Source organism: Pollachius pollachius (assembly GCF_949987615.1).
Source record: "Pollachius pollachius genome assembly, chromosome: 1".
NCBI lineage: Eukaryota > Metazoa > Chordata > Actinopteri > Gadiformes > Gadidae > Pollachius > Pollachius pollachius.
In genome coordinates, this window is record NC_136934.1 from 52,221,569 (window position 1) to 52,236,568 (window position 15,000).

Genomic DNA, 15,000 nt, shown 5'->3' on the forward strand with positions numbered 1-15,000 from the left:
TGTTGGATGGCTCCGCCCTGGCCGCTGTTGGTAACATCGTCGTGGTTACGGCCAGCTACAGAACCGCTGCGCTGGGATTCCTCAGTACAGGTGCACACACACACACTCACACATTCACACAATCACACATTCACACATTCACACATTCACACAATCACACACGCACACATGCACGCACAGCACGCACGCACGCACACACACACACACACACACACACACACACACACACACACAGACTTAATGGCGGCCTGTCCATCCATCCGTCCGCAGGCTCTTCTGGTCTCCCTGGTAACTACGGGATGCTGGACCAGGCGGCGGCGCTGCGCTGGGTCTCCGCCCACATCGCCCTGGTGGGCGGGGCCAGCCGGAGGGTGACGGTGGGGGCGGAGCGACGCGGGGCAGACATCACCGCCCTTCATCTCCTCTCCTTATCTTCCTCTCCGCCTCTGTTCCAAGGCATGATGCTCATGGTGAGAACTCCTCCTCCTCCTCCTCCTCCTCCTCCTCTTCCTCCTTCTCCTCCTCCTCCTCTTCCTCGTCTTTCTCCTCCTTCTCCTCCTCCTCCTCCTCCTCTTGCTCCCTCCCTATCTGCTCCCGGGCCTCCTGACTCCTCCCCTCTGATAACTACGGCAACAGTCCTGAGCTGTTGACACAATATTGTCAGGATGATGATGATGTCGATGATGATGATGATGAAGGTGATGATTGTGATGGTGATGGCGGTGATGATGATGATGATGATGATGATGATGATGATTCCGGTGATGAGTTGAATGAGGTGAGTGATTACGAGCTTAACGAGGTGAGTGATAACAAGGTTAACCAGGTTAACGAGGTGGTCGCTAACGAGGTTGACGAGGTGGACAGTAACGATGGGGTTCCGTTGTAGGGCGGGTCGCTCTTCTCCCCAGCAGCGCTCCAGTCGTCCTCGGCAGCCCGGGCCCAGGCCGTGGAGCTGGCCTCCCAGCTGGGCTGCCCGACCCTTCACCCCAGCAGCCCCGCCGACGAAGACAAGATGGCCGCCTGCCTCCGACAGTCCCCAGTGCACACTCTCAACGCCGCCCAGACCAAGGTACAGATTATACTATTGTTGTATAACTTCATAAACATATTGTCTTATTATACATCAATGTGATTTTCCTACAAAGCAAATCCACGGTTCATATTAAGACGTGTGTGTATGCCTGTGTGTGCGTGCGGTGTGTCTGTGTGTTTGTGTGTGTGTGTGTGCGTGCATGTGTGCGTGTGCGTGTGTTCCAGCTCCTGGCCGCCAGCGGGCCCTTCCAGGCGTGGTCTCCGGTCTCGGCCGGGGTCCTGTCGTCCGTCAGACAGCCAATCGGACGCTCCCCCGCCCACAGGCTTCCCCTTCTCATGGGCACGTCAGCAGAGGACGGCCTCATCCGCCGAGCGGCCAAGATCAAGGTCCCCTTAAATCAGAGACAGTCCCTTAGATCAGAGACGGGCCCCTTAGATCAGAGACGGTCCCTTAGGTCAGAGACCGTCCCCTAGATCAGAGACGGTCCCCTTAGATCAGAGACGGTTCCTTAGATCAGAGACGGTCCCTTAGATTAGAGACAGTCCCTTAGATCAGAGACGGTCCCTTAGATCAGAGACGGTTCCTTAGATCAGAGACGGTCCCTTAAATCAGAGACGGTCCTCTTGTTCAGTCAGTGGAAGCACAATACTAATAACGGATAAATAATGGATTTTATATTCACGTTTACATTCAGGGCGTTCATCAGACGTTTTTATCCAGAGCAACTTACAATAAGTACATTAGTCAGAAGAGAGAGAAACAACAATATATCACTGTGGGTACAGTCAGGATGTTCATAGAACCAAGTGCCAAGCACTAACCATCACTAGGTTAACCCATTCCCCCTATAAAACAGAGATAGCTAGGATAAGATGCTATACGATTCTAAGTACTGTGTTTAGGTACTTAACATCGTGCAAGGACGTACCACATACGATAAGTGCGTATGAAGACCCTAACCAGCTAATTAACTAACCAGCTAACTAACTAGCTAACTGTCTGGCCACTCTGCCCCTGTAGGACTTCCAGGCGCTGGCGGGCGCGGCCGACGCTAAGATGGCGTTCTACGCGGCGCTGACCCGCTCCCTGGGGGGCGAGGGGAGCCGGGCGGGGGTGAAGCAGGCCGCCTCCTGGTTCTACGGCCTCCAGCACTCCGCCTCGCCGGCCGGCTACAGCCTGCTGTCCCGGGCGCTCAACAACGCCACCAGGTAGTTAACACTACCACTAGTGACCACCAGGGGGAGCCTACTGCAAACTACAGCTAACACTACTACTACTGACCACCAGGGGATCCTACTACAAACTACAGCTAACACTACTACTACTGACCACCAGGGGATCTTACTACAAACTACAGCTAACACTACTACTACTGACCACTAGGGGATCCTACTACAAACTACAGCTAACACTACTACTACTGACCACCAGGGGATCTTACTACAAACTACAGCTAACACTACTACTACTGACCACCAGGGGATCTTACTACAAACTACAGCTAACACTACTACTACTGACCACCAGGGGATCCTACTACAAACTACAGCTAACACTACTACTACTGACCACCAGGCTCTCTGGCTTAGCCACACTGCTTTGTTATGTGTGTGTATGTGTGTGTGTGTTTGTGTGTGTGTGTGTGTGTGTGTGTGTGTGTGTGTGTGTGTGTGTGTGTGTGTGTGTGTGTGTGTGTGTGTGTGTGTGTGTGTGTGTGTGTCAGTGAGGGGGGCGGGGCAGACCGTTACAGTGACCCGATAAAGTCACACTAACTCTCGTCCTCCCATCCAGAGACCAGTTCATCGTGTGTCCCGTCCAGCAGATGGCTAGCCACTGGGCTAGCAACAAGGCTAACGTCTTCCTCTACCACCTCCCTGAGGACAGTGTCCACCACAGGTAAGCACCCACCTGGCCCCCTGCTGGCCGACCAGCCGGTCACATGATGTGCTCACGAGGCTGCGATTGGTTCTGAGTGTGTTTGTCGCCAGTGCTGACAGGGCAGTGCCATTGGACGTTCAGCTTGCCTTCGGAACTCCTCATCAACCAACCAGCTCTCAGAGATTCGGCTCCCAGGGACGACGCCTCTCTATGGCCCTGATGACCTACGTGGCGAACTTCATCAGAACAGGGTACACTTAGTTTACTGACTGCTTCATCAAATAGGGGTACAGATAGTTTACTGCCTGCTTCATCAAATAGGGGTACAGATAGTTTACTGCCTGCTTCATCAAAATGGGCTACAGATACCATTTACTAATTAATTTTCCATTGACAAACTTTGATGAGACCTTTGACAAAATCAATTGTGAGATTTACGAAACGGCGTAAGGAGCCAGTTTCCATTGATCATGAATTGTACTTTGATTGATCACAAAACTGGAGAATTCAAATGAATGAATCCTACATTTCCGAGGCGGTGACCAAACCCCTCTCAGACCCGTCCTGTAGTCCCCGTAAACCTTTGGATTAAAGCACCGCTGTGAGGAGTTCAACTTTGTGTCTTCCCTCCAGTGATCCTAACCGGGGCCAGTCCGGGTCCAGGCGGGTCCCTGGAGCCGGTCTGCCTCAGTGGGGGCCCGTGCAGCCGTCCCCGGCCCCCCCGCAGTATAAGGAGCTGGGCCCCAGGCTCCAGCAGCGACAGGGGCTCCGCCGGGCAGAGTGCTCCTTCTGGACCGAGCTGGCCCCCCTGCTCAACGGAGAGACCGGTGAGCCCCCGGACCCCTAGACCCAGGACCCTCTAGACCCAGGACCCTCTAGACCCAGGACCCTCTAGACCCAGGACCCCCTAGACCTAGACCCCCTAGACCCAGGACCCTCTAGACCTAGACCCCCTAGACCCAGGACCCTCTAGACCCAGGACCCCCTAGACCCAGGACCCTCTAGACCCAGGACCCCCTAGACACAGGACCCTCTAGACCCAGGACCCCCTAGACCTAGACCCCCTAGACCCAGGACCCCCTAGACCTAGACCCCCTAGACCCAGGACCCCCTAGACCCAGGACCCCCTAGACCCAGGAGCCCCTAGACCTAGATCCCCTAGACCCAGGACATTTTAGAGACCAGGAGATCATTAGACCTTAAAGACCCCTTAAAGACCAGGAGACCATTAGACTTTAAAGACCCCTTAAAGACCAGGAGACCATTAGACCTTAAAGACCCCTTAAAGACCAGGAGACCATTAGACCTTAAAGACCCCTTTAGACCAGGAGACCATTAGACCTAAAAGACCCCTTTAGACCAGGAGACCATTAGACCTTAAAGACCCCTTAAAGACCAGGAGACCATTAGACTTTAAAGACCCCTTAAAGACCAGGAGACCATTAGACCTTAAAGACCCCTTAAAGACCAGGAGACCATTAGACCTTAAAGACCCCTTAAAGACCAGGAGACCATTAGACCTTAAAGACCCCTTTAGACCAGGAGACCATTAGACCTTAAAGACCCCTTAAAGACCAGGAGACCATTAGACTTTAAAGACCAGGAGACATTAGACCTTAAAGACCCCTTAAAGACCAGGAGACCATTAGACCTTAAAGACCTCTTAGACCCTGACCCGTTACAGCTGAGGACCCCCCCCCTTCCCCTTCAAGCCTACCACCAGAGATTTACTACTCACCCTTCGTCACTAACCCCCCTCATCTTCTTCACTGCTTCTCTTCCAGCGGAGTTGGGGGCGGAGTCAGTCGAGGCCACATTGACCCCCGACCTCTCTGTGACCTTGCCTTCCGACCAATCGCAGACCAAGAAGGACGGCTATAACTGAACGTCGCAGCCACCACACCGCTCTGATGCCTCATTTTACTCATGAATCATTCATTCATTCATTCCACCAGTCTGATGGTGTTCACATGTTTCATGTTTCCTGTGTGACGGCCTCAGTCCCACAGTGGACGCCTCACTTTACTGACAGACTGCCCTTTTAATCACGTAATAAAAAGCATCTAAAACCTATTCTCCTGCCCTCTGTGTTTGACGTCTCACTACAAATGGAGGGTCTGAGTTTGGGAGTTTTCACTGAAAGTTTGAGACCGAGCCAATCGCTTTATTTATGTGCTCTTCATTTAGGGGATGAAGTTGAGGTTGATTTACTGCGCCACTGTTTCACCTGAACTCGTCTGCAGTGGAGGAGGAGATTTTGGTACTGCTGATATTGAGCTTAAGTCCAGGGCTCATGGACAATTTTGGGACTTACTCACAAAGGCAAAGTCCAAACATGAGAAAATGTGCTACCTCCTTTACTGGATTATCTGCTCTACTAATTTATGCCAGTCAGTTTACCACATAAAGTTTAGATTACATCCAAATACCGTTCCACCTTCACTGATGTTCATTTGGAAGCCTGCTTCAGGCTAGCTCCCAGCAGTTACTGTCCGGACTATGCAACCCTGGCTTACCCCATTCAGTGCAAGTCATCAGAGTAGAACTCAGTATATGTAAATAAATATATGTTTAGCTGTTTTTAATGTAAGATTATCATTTTGACCTACTCCTTTTGGAAATAGCTCTCAAGCCGAAAAAGTGTGAGCATCCCTAAGCTAGTGAGTCTGGAGAACACAACAAAGAGCTGATCAGCCAATCAGCCAATCAGCATGTTCGATCTCCTCGTGAAGAGGCAGGCTGCCGGACAACAATAGGCCACACACAACCCACAATATAAAGCAGTGTTTACCTTCCCTTAATGCACCTTCCTCCCGCTATAAAGACACATGATCACTTGTCCGGGAAACCCAAGAGCATTGTGTGCTTACGCTATCGGCTGTCAAACAATAATCTCTCTGTGTCTGGTTGGCCGTGCGTCTGTCGCTCCTCCCCACCGCAGGATATCACCTGGCCGGCTCCGCCCCCTTCCCCCGCCCCCCGCGGCTCACCTGTGGGCCCAGCCCCCGCTGACCTGCTGATAAAGGAGTCATTCTCTGGGATGGAGAAAGGCTCCCGGGCTCCCACACTCCCTCTCTGCCTCACACTGCGGACATTGTGCCTTGTCTCCTGAGCAGCACCATGCCTTGGACCCTCGTTACCCTCGGACTTCTCCTCGGCCTGGCCGCCTGCGGTAAGACCCCCTCTCCCCCTCTCCTCTCCTCCTCCTCAGTCCCTCTCCTCCTCCTCCTCCTCCGCCTCCTCAGTCCCTCTCCTCCTCCGCCTCCGCAGTCCCTCTCCTCTCCTCCTCCGCCTCCTCAGTCCCTCTCCTCCTCCTCCTCCGCAGTCCCTCTCCTCTCCTCCTCCTCAGTCCCTCTCCTCCTCCTCCTCCTCAGTCCCTCTCCTCCTCCTCAGTCCCTCTCCTCTCCTCCTCCTCCTCAGTCCCTCTCCTCCTCCTCCTCCCCAGTCCCTCTCCTCCTCCTCAGTCCCTCTCCTCTCCTCCTCCTCCTCCTCAGTCCCTCTCCTCTCCTCCTCCTCGCCCTCCTCCTTCTCCTCAGTCCCTCTGCCACCTCCTCCTTCGTCTCCTCCGTCGTGTCCTCCGCCATCTCCTCCGTCCTCTCCTCCACCGTCTCGGCCTTCTCCTCCGCCGTCTCCTCCGTCATCTCCTCCGCCGTCTCCTCAGTCGTCTCCTCCCTCATCTCCTCTGTCCTCTCCGGTCCCTCTTGCTCCCTGTCTTACCTTGTTTAACAAACCAAAGCTTCCATATGCAGGAGAGACTCTGAACCTCCGTCTCTGTCTCTCTCTCTCTCTCTCTCTCTCTCTCTCTCTCTCTCTCTCTCTCTCTCTCTCTCTCTCTCTCTCTCTCTCTCTCTCTCTCTCTCTCTCTCTCTCTCTCTCTCTCTCTTTCTGTCTCTGCTCTCAATTCAATTAAATTTGAAAAGCTTTATTGGCATGACTATTGTGGTGAACAGTGTTGCCAAAGCATTACAGTATTACAAATATTATGCATAAAAACAAAAGAGAAAATCAGAACAATATGTACATATAACAACTGCTAACTCTGTCTCCCCCTCTCTCTCTCTCTCTCTCTCTCTCTCTCTCCCCCCCCTCTCTCTCTCTCTCTCTCTCTCTCTCTCTCTCTCTCTCTCTCTCTCTCTCTATGCTCTCTCTCTCTGCATATGTGTATTAAATCAACAAGACAACCAACAATATGCACAGCTTTATTCCAGCAAACCAAATCTGCTGATCAAGAACCAACACCCAATGTGGGTGTAATGTTGCCGTCATGGATGGATGGTTTATAGGTCGACCGATCTGATAACATTTCTGTATATTCATAAGGGTCAGGCTACGCCTTACTAATCACAATGCAAATATGATTCATGGATGACTGATCTAGGGTTAGACGGTTAATTATGCCTTCAATTCATCCTGCTGGACTCTCTCATGGGCCCAGACAAGTGCCCTGACCACCTGCTTGTGGCCCCGGGGTGACAATGACCGCCTGCTTGTGGCCCCGGGGGGTCTACGACCGCCTGCTTGTTTCCCCCGGGGTTCTACACAGTTCTGACCGCTTGCTTGTGGCCCCTGGAGGTCCACACAGCCCTGACTGTAGACCCTGGCAGCGGGCTGTAGCATGGAGGTTGTCCCAAAGCCGCTGCGTAGCTCAAGCTGGCCTCAGGCTAAAAAACTAGTCACTAGTCTGAGTCAGTGGGAAAATGCCTTTAAGTAAATTTAAATAAACGTATATATTTTTACACTTAATTTTAACTACATATAAAAAGTTATTCAGGCATGAATAGTAAGTTCAACTCAACAATTGTTATTTCTTCCGTTATTATTCTTAAAAAACGTCCACAATTTTCCACCTAGAGACCTAAAATGTTCATATTAGCTTGAAATCGCAACTTACCATTCAATTTTGTTAAATATTTTAGGCTTTTTAAGATATTCTACTGTTGAAATATAATATTTTATAATGGAAGTCCATGGGACCATTCTCCAACACTTAAACTACTTCAGACTTCGTAACTCGGTAAATTTTAACCGTTAACCTTCTCTCAAACATTTAACAAATGTCGATATCATTTATACTTTTTTCAGACTCAACAGATTAATTTCATACCCATTTCTTATACTTTCAGTTGGTCTCATTGACTTCCGTTGAGGCTAGAACGCCATGGGTGCTTTTCACAAAGCTAACCATTTCGGCTGTCGCAGAGCCTAACAACGTCAATATTTAACCCAGAAACAAAATGTTAGGCTTAAACAGTTACCGTATTTCTTGTTACACAGGCGATAAAATGATTGATCCATTGGAAATATGATGTTATATATTGGGCATTAATATGTGTTTGTTTTTATATTGCTAGAGGTTTGGTGCTTTCTACATATCCGGTGTACTTCCAGTAGAAGCTAAATGCTAACGTGTTTAAATACTATATTTTTCAGTTCATGCTGTCTACACAAACGATATGTCAGAGGAAAGCTGAGACTCCAAGGAGTCCAATAGTATAAGCCTTATCATTTTCTGAGCTTATCTCGATTTACTAGATGTGAAAGAATAACACTCTTTTCCAAAATCAATGTGTTCAATGTTCCGCACAGCTCCATTCTAACTCAATTTGAAGCTGATTAACTCGATTACAAAAGAAAAAGGTTATAGATAAAAGTGAAATGTAATCTGTGTTGGTAACTGTATGCTACTTACTACGGTCAAGCGGGATGGTTCCGCTCCTGTAACCAGGGTTACAGAAGTAACCATGGTTACTCAACACGCTGTATTCTCTTCAAGGTCATCCTCTGCCTGGGATTAAGATGGTCGCCATGGCCCAAGATGTCACCAGCACCTCCAATGGGCCAACCACCTCGACCAGCACCACCACCTCCCATGGGACCAGCCCTACCCATGGAACCACCACCCCTGGGACCCCCACCCCCCATGAGATCACCACCTCCAATGGGACCCCCACCACCCACGTAACCCCCACCCCTGGAACCACCTCCCATAAGACCACCACCCCCAGTAAGACCATCACCTCCACTGGGACCACCACCTCCCATAACACCACCACCCCCAGTAAGACCACCGACCCCAGTAAGACCACCGCCCCCAGTAAGACCACCACCCCCAGTAAGACCACCGCCCCCAGTAAGACCATCACCTCCACTGGGACCACCACCTCCCATAACACCACCACCCCCAGTAAGACCACCGACCCCAGTAAGACCACCAGCACCAGTAAGACCACCACCCCCAGTAAGACCACCGCCCCCAGTAAGACCATCACCTCCACTGGGACCACCCCCCATAACACCACCTCCTCCACTGGGACCACCACCAGTAACACCACCTCCTCCACTGGGACCACCACCAGTAAGACCACCTCCTCCACTGGGACCACCACCAGTAACACCACCTCCTCCACTGGGACCACCAGCAGTAACACCACCTCCTCCACTGGGACCACCACCAGTAAGACCACCTCCTCCACTGGGACCACCACCAGTAACACCACCTCCTCCACTGGGACCACCAGCAGTAACACCACCTCCTCCACTGGGACCACCACCAGTAACACCACCTCCTCCACTGGGACCACCAGCAGTAACACCACCTCCTCCACTGGGACCACCACCAGTAACACCACCTCCTCCACTGGGACCACCACCAGTAACACCACCTCCTCCACTGGGACCACCAGCAGTAACACCACCTCCTCCACTGGGACCACCAGCAGTAACATCACCTCCTCCACTGGGACCACCAGCACTAAGACCACCTCCTCCACTGGGACCACCAGCACTAAGACCACCTCCTCCACTGGGACAACTGCCCCCAGTGTGGGGGTTGTGGACGGGGGGTTGGTCCCAGGATGGGGGATCGCTCTGCTGGTGCTGGCGTCCCTGTTGGTGCTGCTACTGGTTTTACTGATCATAGGACTGGTACGGTCACACACACACACACACACACACACACACACCTAGACCTGCTGGTTGTACTGGTCTTAGCACTGGTACGATCACATCGACACATGTCGACCAGTGTGCGTCTGTCTCTGCCTGTGTGTATATGTGTGTGTTTACGTGTGTGTGTGTGTGTGTGTGTGTGTGTGAGTGTGTTTGAGTATGTGTGTGTGTGTTTGTGTATGTTCGATTCTGTGTCTTTGTGTGTGGGGGGGTATTTGTGTGCTTGTGTTTGAGTTTACAGATGTGTTTATGTGTGTGTGTTTGTGTTTACAGATGTGTTTATGTGTGTGTGTGTGTTAACGTGTGTGTGTGTGTTAAGGTGTGTATTTATGTGTGTATTAACGTGTGTGTTAACATGTGGGTTAACGTGTTTGTGTTAACATGTGTGTTATCGTGTGTGTTTATGTATGTACGTTCACATGTTTGCGTGTGTGTTAACGTGTGTATTTATATGTGCAGTAACATGTGTGTTAACACTTGTGTGTTAACATGCGTGTTCTCGTATGTGTTCTCGTGTGTGTCTATGTGTGTAGTAACGTGTGTGTTAACGCGTGTGTTAACGCTTGTGCGTTAACATGTGTATTTACGTGTGTAGTAACGCGCGCGTGTGTTAACGTGTGTCTGCTAACATAAAGTGTGTGTTAACATGTGTGTAGTAAGAGGTGTGTCACCATGTGTGTTAACGTGTTTGTAGTAACGTGTGTGTTAACGTGTGTGTGTGTGTGTGTGTGCGTGCGTGTGTGTTCGTGTGTGTACCTGCGTGTAGTTGGCGTGGTGCTGTCATGGTAAGAGGTTCAACAGCTTCAGTCCCTACAACCAGCTGAACTCCAACATCCCCCTGTACACCACCCACGGACGCTACGACGGCCCCAACGGAGGCTCCTACGTGAGTGGCCCACCCCCCCCAGGTTACCATGACAACGCTGCTGCTGGGGCTGGGTTCGATTCCCACCTCAACCCTGCACAGTGAATCTAATCCGACTCCATGTGTGTGTGTGTGTGTGTGTGTGTGTGTGTGTCTGTGTGCGCGAGTTTGTGTGTGTGTGTGTGTGTGTGTCTGTGTGCGCAAGTTTGTGTGTGTGTGTGCGAGTTTGTGTGTGTGTGTGTGTGTGTGTATGTGTGCGCAAGTTTGTGTGTGTGTGTGTGTGTGTGCGCGAGTTTGTGTGTGTGTGTGTGTGCGCGAGTTTGTGTATGTGTGTGTGAGTGTGTGTGCGCGTGTGCGCGTGTGTGCGTGTGTGCACGTGTGCGCGGGTGTGTGTGTGTGTGTGTGTGTTTACAGTCATTTCATTGTCTCCAACAATCGGACCTTGGAATTCTAAGGAAACCTGACCCCCCCATTCCTAACAACCTGCCCCCCAACCCCAGAGCCCCCCACCCAACCCTACACCACCCCATCCCTCCCTGGGCCCCCACTGTCCCCCTACACCACCCTTTCATCTCGCTCCTCCCACTCTGTATCCCGTACGGTCAACACACACCATCTCCATCCTGCCCCAGCCAGCAGGTTTTCACAGTAAAAGCCCCCCTCCCGATCCCAGCATGAGTTATAGATAGTGAACTGGGAGGACACCAGTCCCAAGACAGGACTCTTACTGTGAAGGGACAGTTCTCTTCCTGAGACACAGACAAGACTCTTACTGTGAAGGGACCCCCTATCTGCCTCCCCCAACCCAGCACTTCCCCCTACACACCCCAACAAAGAGGCTTTTGAAGGGACGCTTAGGATCAAGTGGAAAGAGAGAGAGAGAGAGAGAGAGAGAGAGAGAGAGAGAGAGAGAGAGACCGTCCATACTTAGCTTTGATTGGTTGTTGGTTTAAACCAGGGCCTAAAGCGAAGTCTCTGCTGTGGGACATCTTATGCATCAGAACTCAAACAACCCCTTTTGTAACCGAATACGTATCACTTCGTCTTTCAAGTGTTATTTACTCCCTCAGCCATTTGCTAGGATTATTGTGACAGAGGGTTTACATGAAAACAGCAGGTCACACATGTTACATCTAGACATTAACGTTTAGGGCGTTTATCAGACGCTTTTACCCAAAGCGACTTACAATAATGGTGTGTTCCTTAATCCTCGGACGCCAGCCTTCCGAGTTGCACTTTTGACGTCATTTCCCGTCTCAGAGCATTTATAGCGTTCCTGTTCGTCTTTGTGATTCTGTCATGAAATCGGCTACTCATTGTTTATTGTTAGCCACATTAGCCTCTTTAGCAAACCAGCCCGAAAACAAACAACGCAACTTTACATTGTATTGCACGCACACTAAGAGCATTCAATGAATAAATTGGTGACCGGAATAAAGTAGCAATGACATTAAAATGACCAACGTGGTGAAAATACAACGAAAATAAATCTCTTCAACAAAAAGGGGCCATGCCTCCGAGTAATGCCGCAAGAAAGCTGGGAGATCTGCGACTTTCGACTACCATCAACAACACATCTCTATCGGTACAGTAAGGATGTTCATAGAACCAAGCGCCAAGCACTAACCATCACTAGGTCAACCCATTCCCCGTATACACCACTGATGGCGAGGAGAAGATGCTACACAATGCTGAGTACTGCTTTGTTTTGTGTTGCAGGAGAATGGAGGGAAGGGCCACCATACGGGCTCCTACGACGTGGACCACTAGAGACGGCCCCCCGGCCAAGTCCACCGCTGTAGTTTGATTGTATTCACTTCGTTCTCTTTTGCCTTTTGTTGCTCAAAAGTATTCTTTTAATTTATTTTTTTTAATCGAATTGAAGTCAAATTCGACTGCCTGTAATAATGTTTGGGACCGCTTTGAATTCTGTGTATTGAGAACGAACAATGATTGATTTTGTACTTTTTTTAAATCATCTGTATAATTGGAGAATAACATGACACACGAACTGTAGAAGAGGAATATTAAAGTTTTTTTTTACATGTAGGCGTTTGTGTGTGAACTCACGTACCAAAGGCTTTCACCAGGCAGCCCTCTTGAGCAAGGCATGAAGGGCAGGGATTTGATCCATGGACTCTGTCTGACTCACCCGCACACTGCGGCTGATTTACTGTTGACCGAGGGCAGGCCGACACTCTGAGCCAGCTAGCTGTTAGCCACCTAGCAAACAAAGGAGGATTCAGAATGCAGTCACTGAGTGTTCCTCAGCGACTTCCTCAGAGAGAGAGGCTGTTCGCTTTGTCTCATCCAACCCATCATGTTTTCACAACTTTCCATCCCATAAGCCCTGGGTAGGACTGTAACATCCAGCATGCAGGGACGGGTTTGCCCAGCGCTGAGGCTGTTTGACACCCCAGACTCAAAGGTTGTGGGTTCATCCCCAAATGTCTCCATGTCCCCTCATGGTCTTAGATCGACCCCCTGCCCAGGGACGTGAGCTAGAGGAATCCCTGTGGCAACAGGGTAACCGTGGTGTGTTGTGCGTTCCACATTTAATCAGAGCCAATGTGTGCTGTCACCCAACATTAATCACCGGCTCCACCTGACCCTTCGTTATTCAGCCAGGGTTGAGTCAGCACATGGAATATTAATATCACGTCGGCATCGAGACAGACTGACTGAGAGACAGACAGACAGACTGACAAAGAGACAGACTGACAGAGACCGACTGACAGAGAGACCGACTGACAGAGAGACAGACTGACAGAGACAGACAGACTGACAAAGAGACAGACTGACAGAGACCGACTGACAGAGACCGACTGACAGAGAGACAGACTAACAGAGACAGACTGACTGACAAAGAGACAGACTGACAGACTGACTGACAGAGAGACAGACTAACAGAGACAGACAGACTGACAGAGACCGACTGACAGAGAGACTGACTGATAGAGAGACAGACTAACAGAGAAACAGACTAACAGAGACAAACAGACTGACAGAGACCGACTGACAGAGAGACTGACTGATAGAGCGACAGACTAACAGAGAAACAGACTAACAGAGACAGACAGACTGACAGAGACCGACTGACAGAGAGACTGACTGATAGAGAGACAGACTAACAGAGAGACAGACTAACAGAGACAGACATTTACATTTAGGGCATTTAGCAGACCCTTTTATCCAAAGCGACTTACAATAAGTGCATTTATTACAATAAGTACATTTGTCATAAGAAGTGAAACAATATATCGCTGTCGGTACAGTAAAGATGTTCATAGAACCAAGTGCAAGTATTACAATCGCTAGGCTAACCCATTCCCCGTGTAAAGCAACGATAGCAGCTACTGTAGATGCTACACAATTAAGTACCTTGAATAAGTCCAATGTGCAAGTGCCAGGACGTACAACATTCAATGGTGGCTGTGCATTGGTTTCTATGCAGAGTCGAGGTGAACTCTGAACAGGTGAGTTTTGAGTCTTTTGCGGAAGCTGGTGAGCGACTCTGCGATCCTGACATCGGTAGGGAGCTCGTTCCACCACTGAGGTCCCAAAACAGAGAAAAGTTGTGACTTCGCTGATCGACCTTTGCTTGCTCTTAGCGATGGCGGTACCAGACGTCCAGCTGAGGTAGTTGAGCGGAGGGATCGAGCTGGGGTGTGTGGCTTTAGTAATGCTTGGAGGTAGGCAGGGGCAGCTCCATCGACTGCCTTGTATGCCAGTACCATCATCTTGAATCTGATGCGAGCTATTACAGGGAGCCAGTGGAGGTCTCGGAAGAGGGGGGTTACATGTTACATGTGACAGACAGACCGTCAAAGAGACCGACTGACAGAGACTAACAGAGAGAGACTAACAGAGACAGACAGACAGACTGACCGAGAGAGACTGTCCATAACAGGAGTTCTTAAAGGGTTTTCAGAATGTGGACCACAGGTCAACTGGTTTGACTGGGGGACCAGTGCCCTCAGACCTCTGAATCCCAGCTCATGGTCCTCAGATTTTCTGCTGGCTCTCAAACTGGGAGGAGAACCATGTTGGGTCCTGAACCAGAGATTAAGAAAGGGTCTAACAAACACAGACGGTCTTCACCTAGACACGACTAACTCTACAACTAACCATCACTGTCACCTGGCGTCCCATTAAGGACTGGGATAAAACATGTCATGAAATAATACAAAGGTTATGAAATAATATCTGGAATGATATTCTCCACCTTTGGATGTGAATGGTGAAATAGTGAGCATGTTTTGAGGTTTAGACT

The 15,000-nt window shown here is 50.2% G+C and overlaps 1 protein-coding gene across 1 annotated transcript in view; it reads left to right on the plus strand.

The window, feature by feature from the left end:
- tg (thyroglobulin) overlaps positions 1-4,799 on the plus strand; it is a gene marked incomplete at both ends in the record, with an annotated part of 28,584 nt that extends 23,785 nt beyond the window's left edge. Inside the window, 9 exons of the mRNA XM_079759068.1 lie at positions 1-90; positions 271-470; positions 890-1,072; positions 1,261-1,422; positions 2,057-2,244; positions 2,828-2,932; positions 3,025-3,165; positions 3,548-3,741; positions 4,699-4,799. The exon at positions 1-90 is cut by the window's left edge and continues 61 nt beyond it. Coding sequence (XP_079615194.1) covers positions 1-90; positions 271-470; positions 890-1,072; positions 1,261-1,422; positions 2,057-2,244; positions 2,828-2,932; positions 3,025-3,165; positions 3,548-3,741; positions 4,699-4,799 — 1,364 coding nt within the window. The remainder of the gene's footprint in view (positions 91-270; positions 471-889; positions 1,073-1,260; positions 1,423-2,056; positions 2,245-2,827; positions 2,933-3,024; positions 3,166-3,547; positions 3,742-4,698) is intronic.
- Between the last annotated feature and the right edge of the window lie 10,201 nt (positions 4,800-15,000).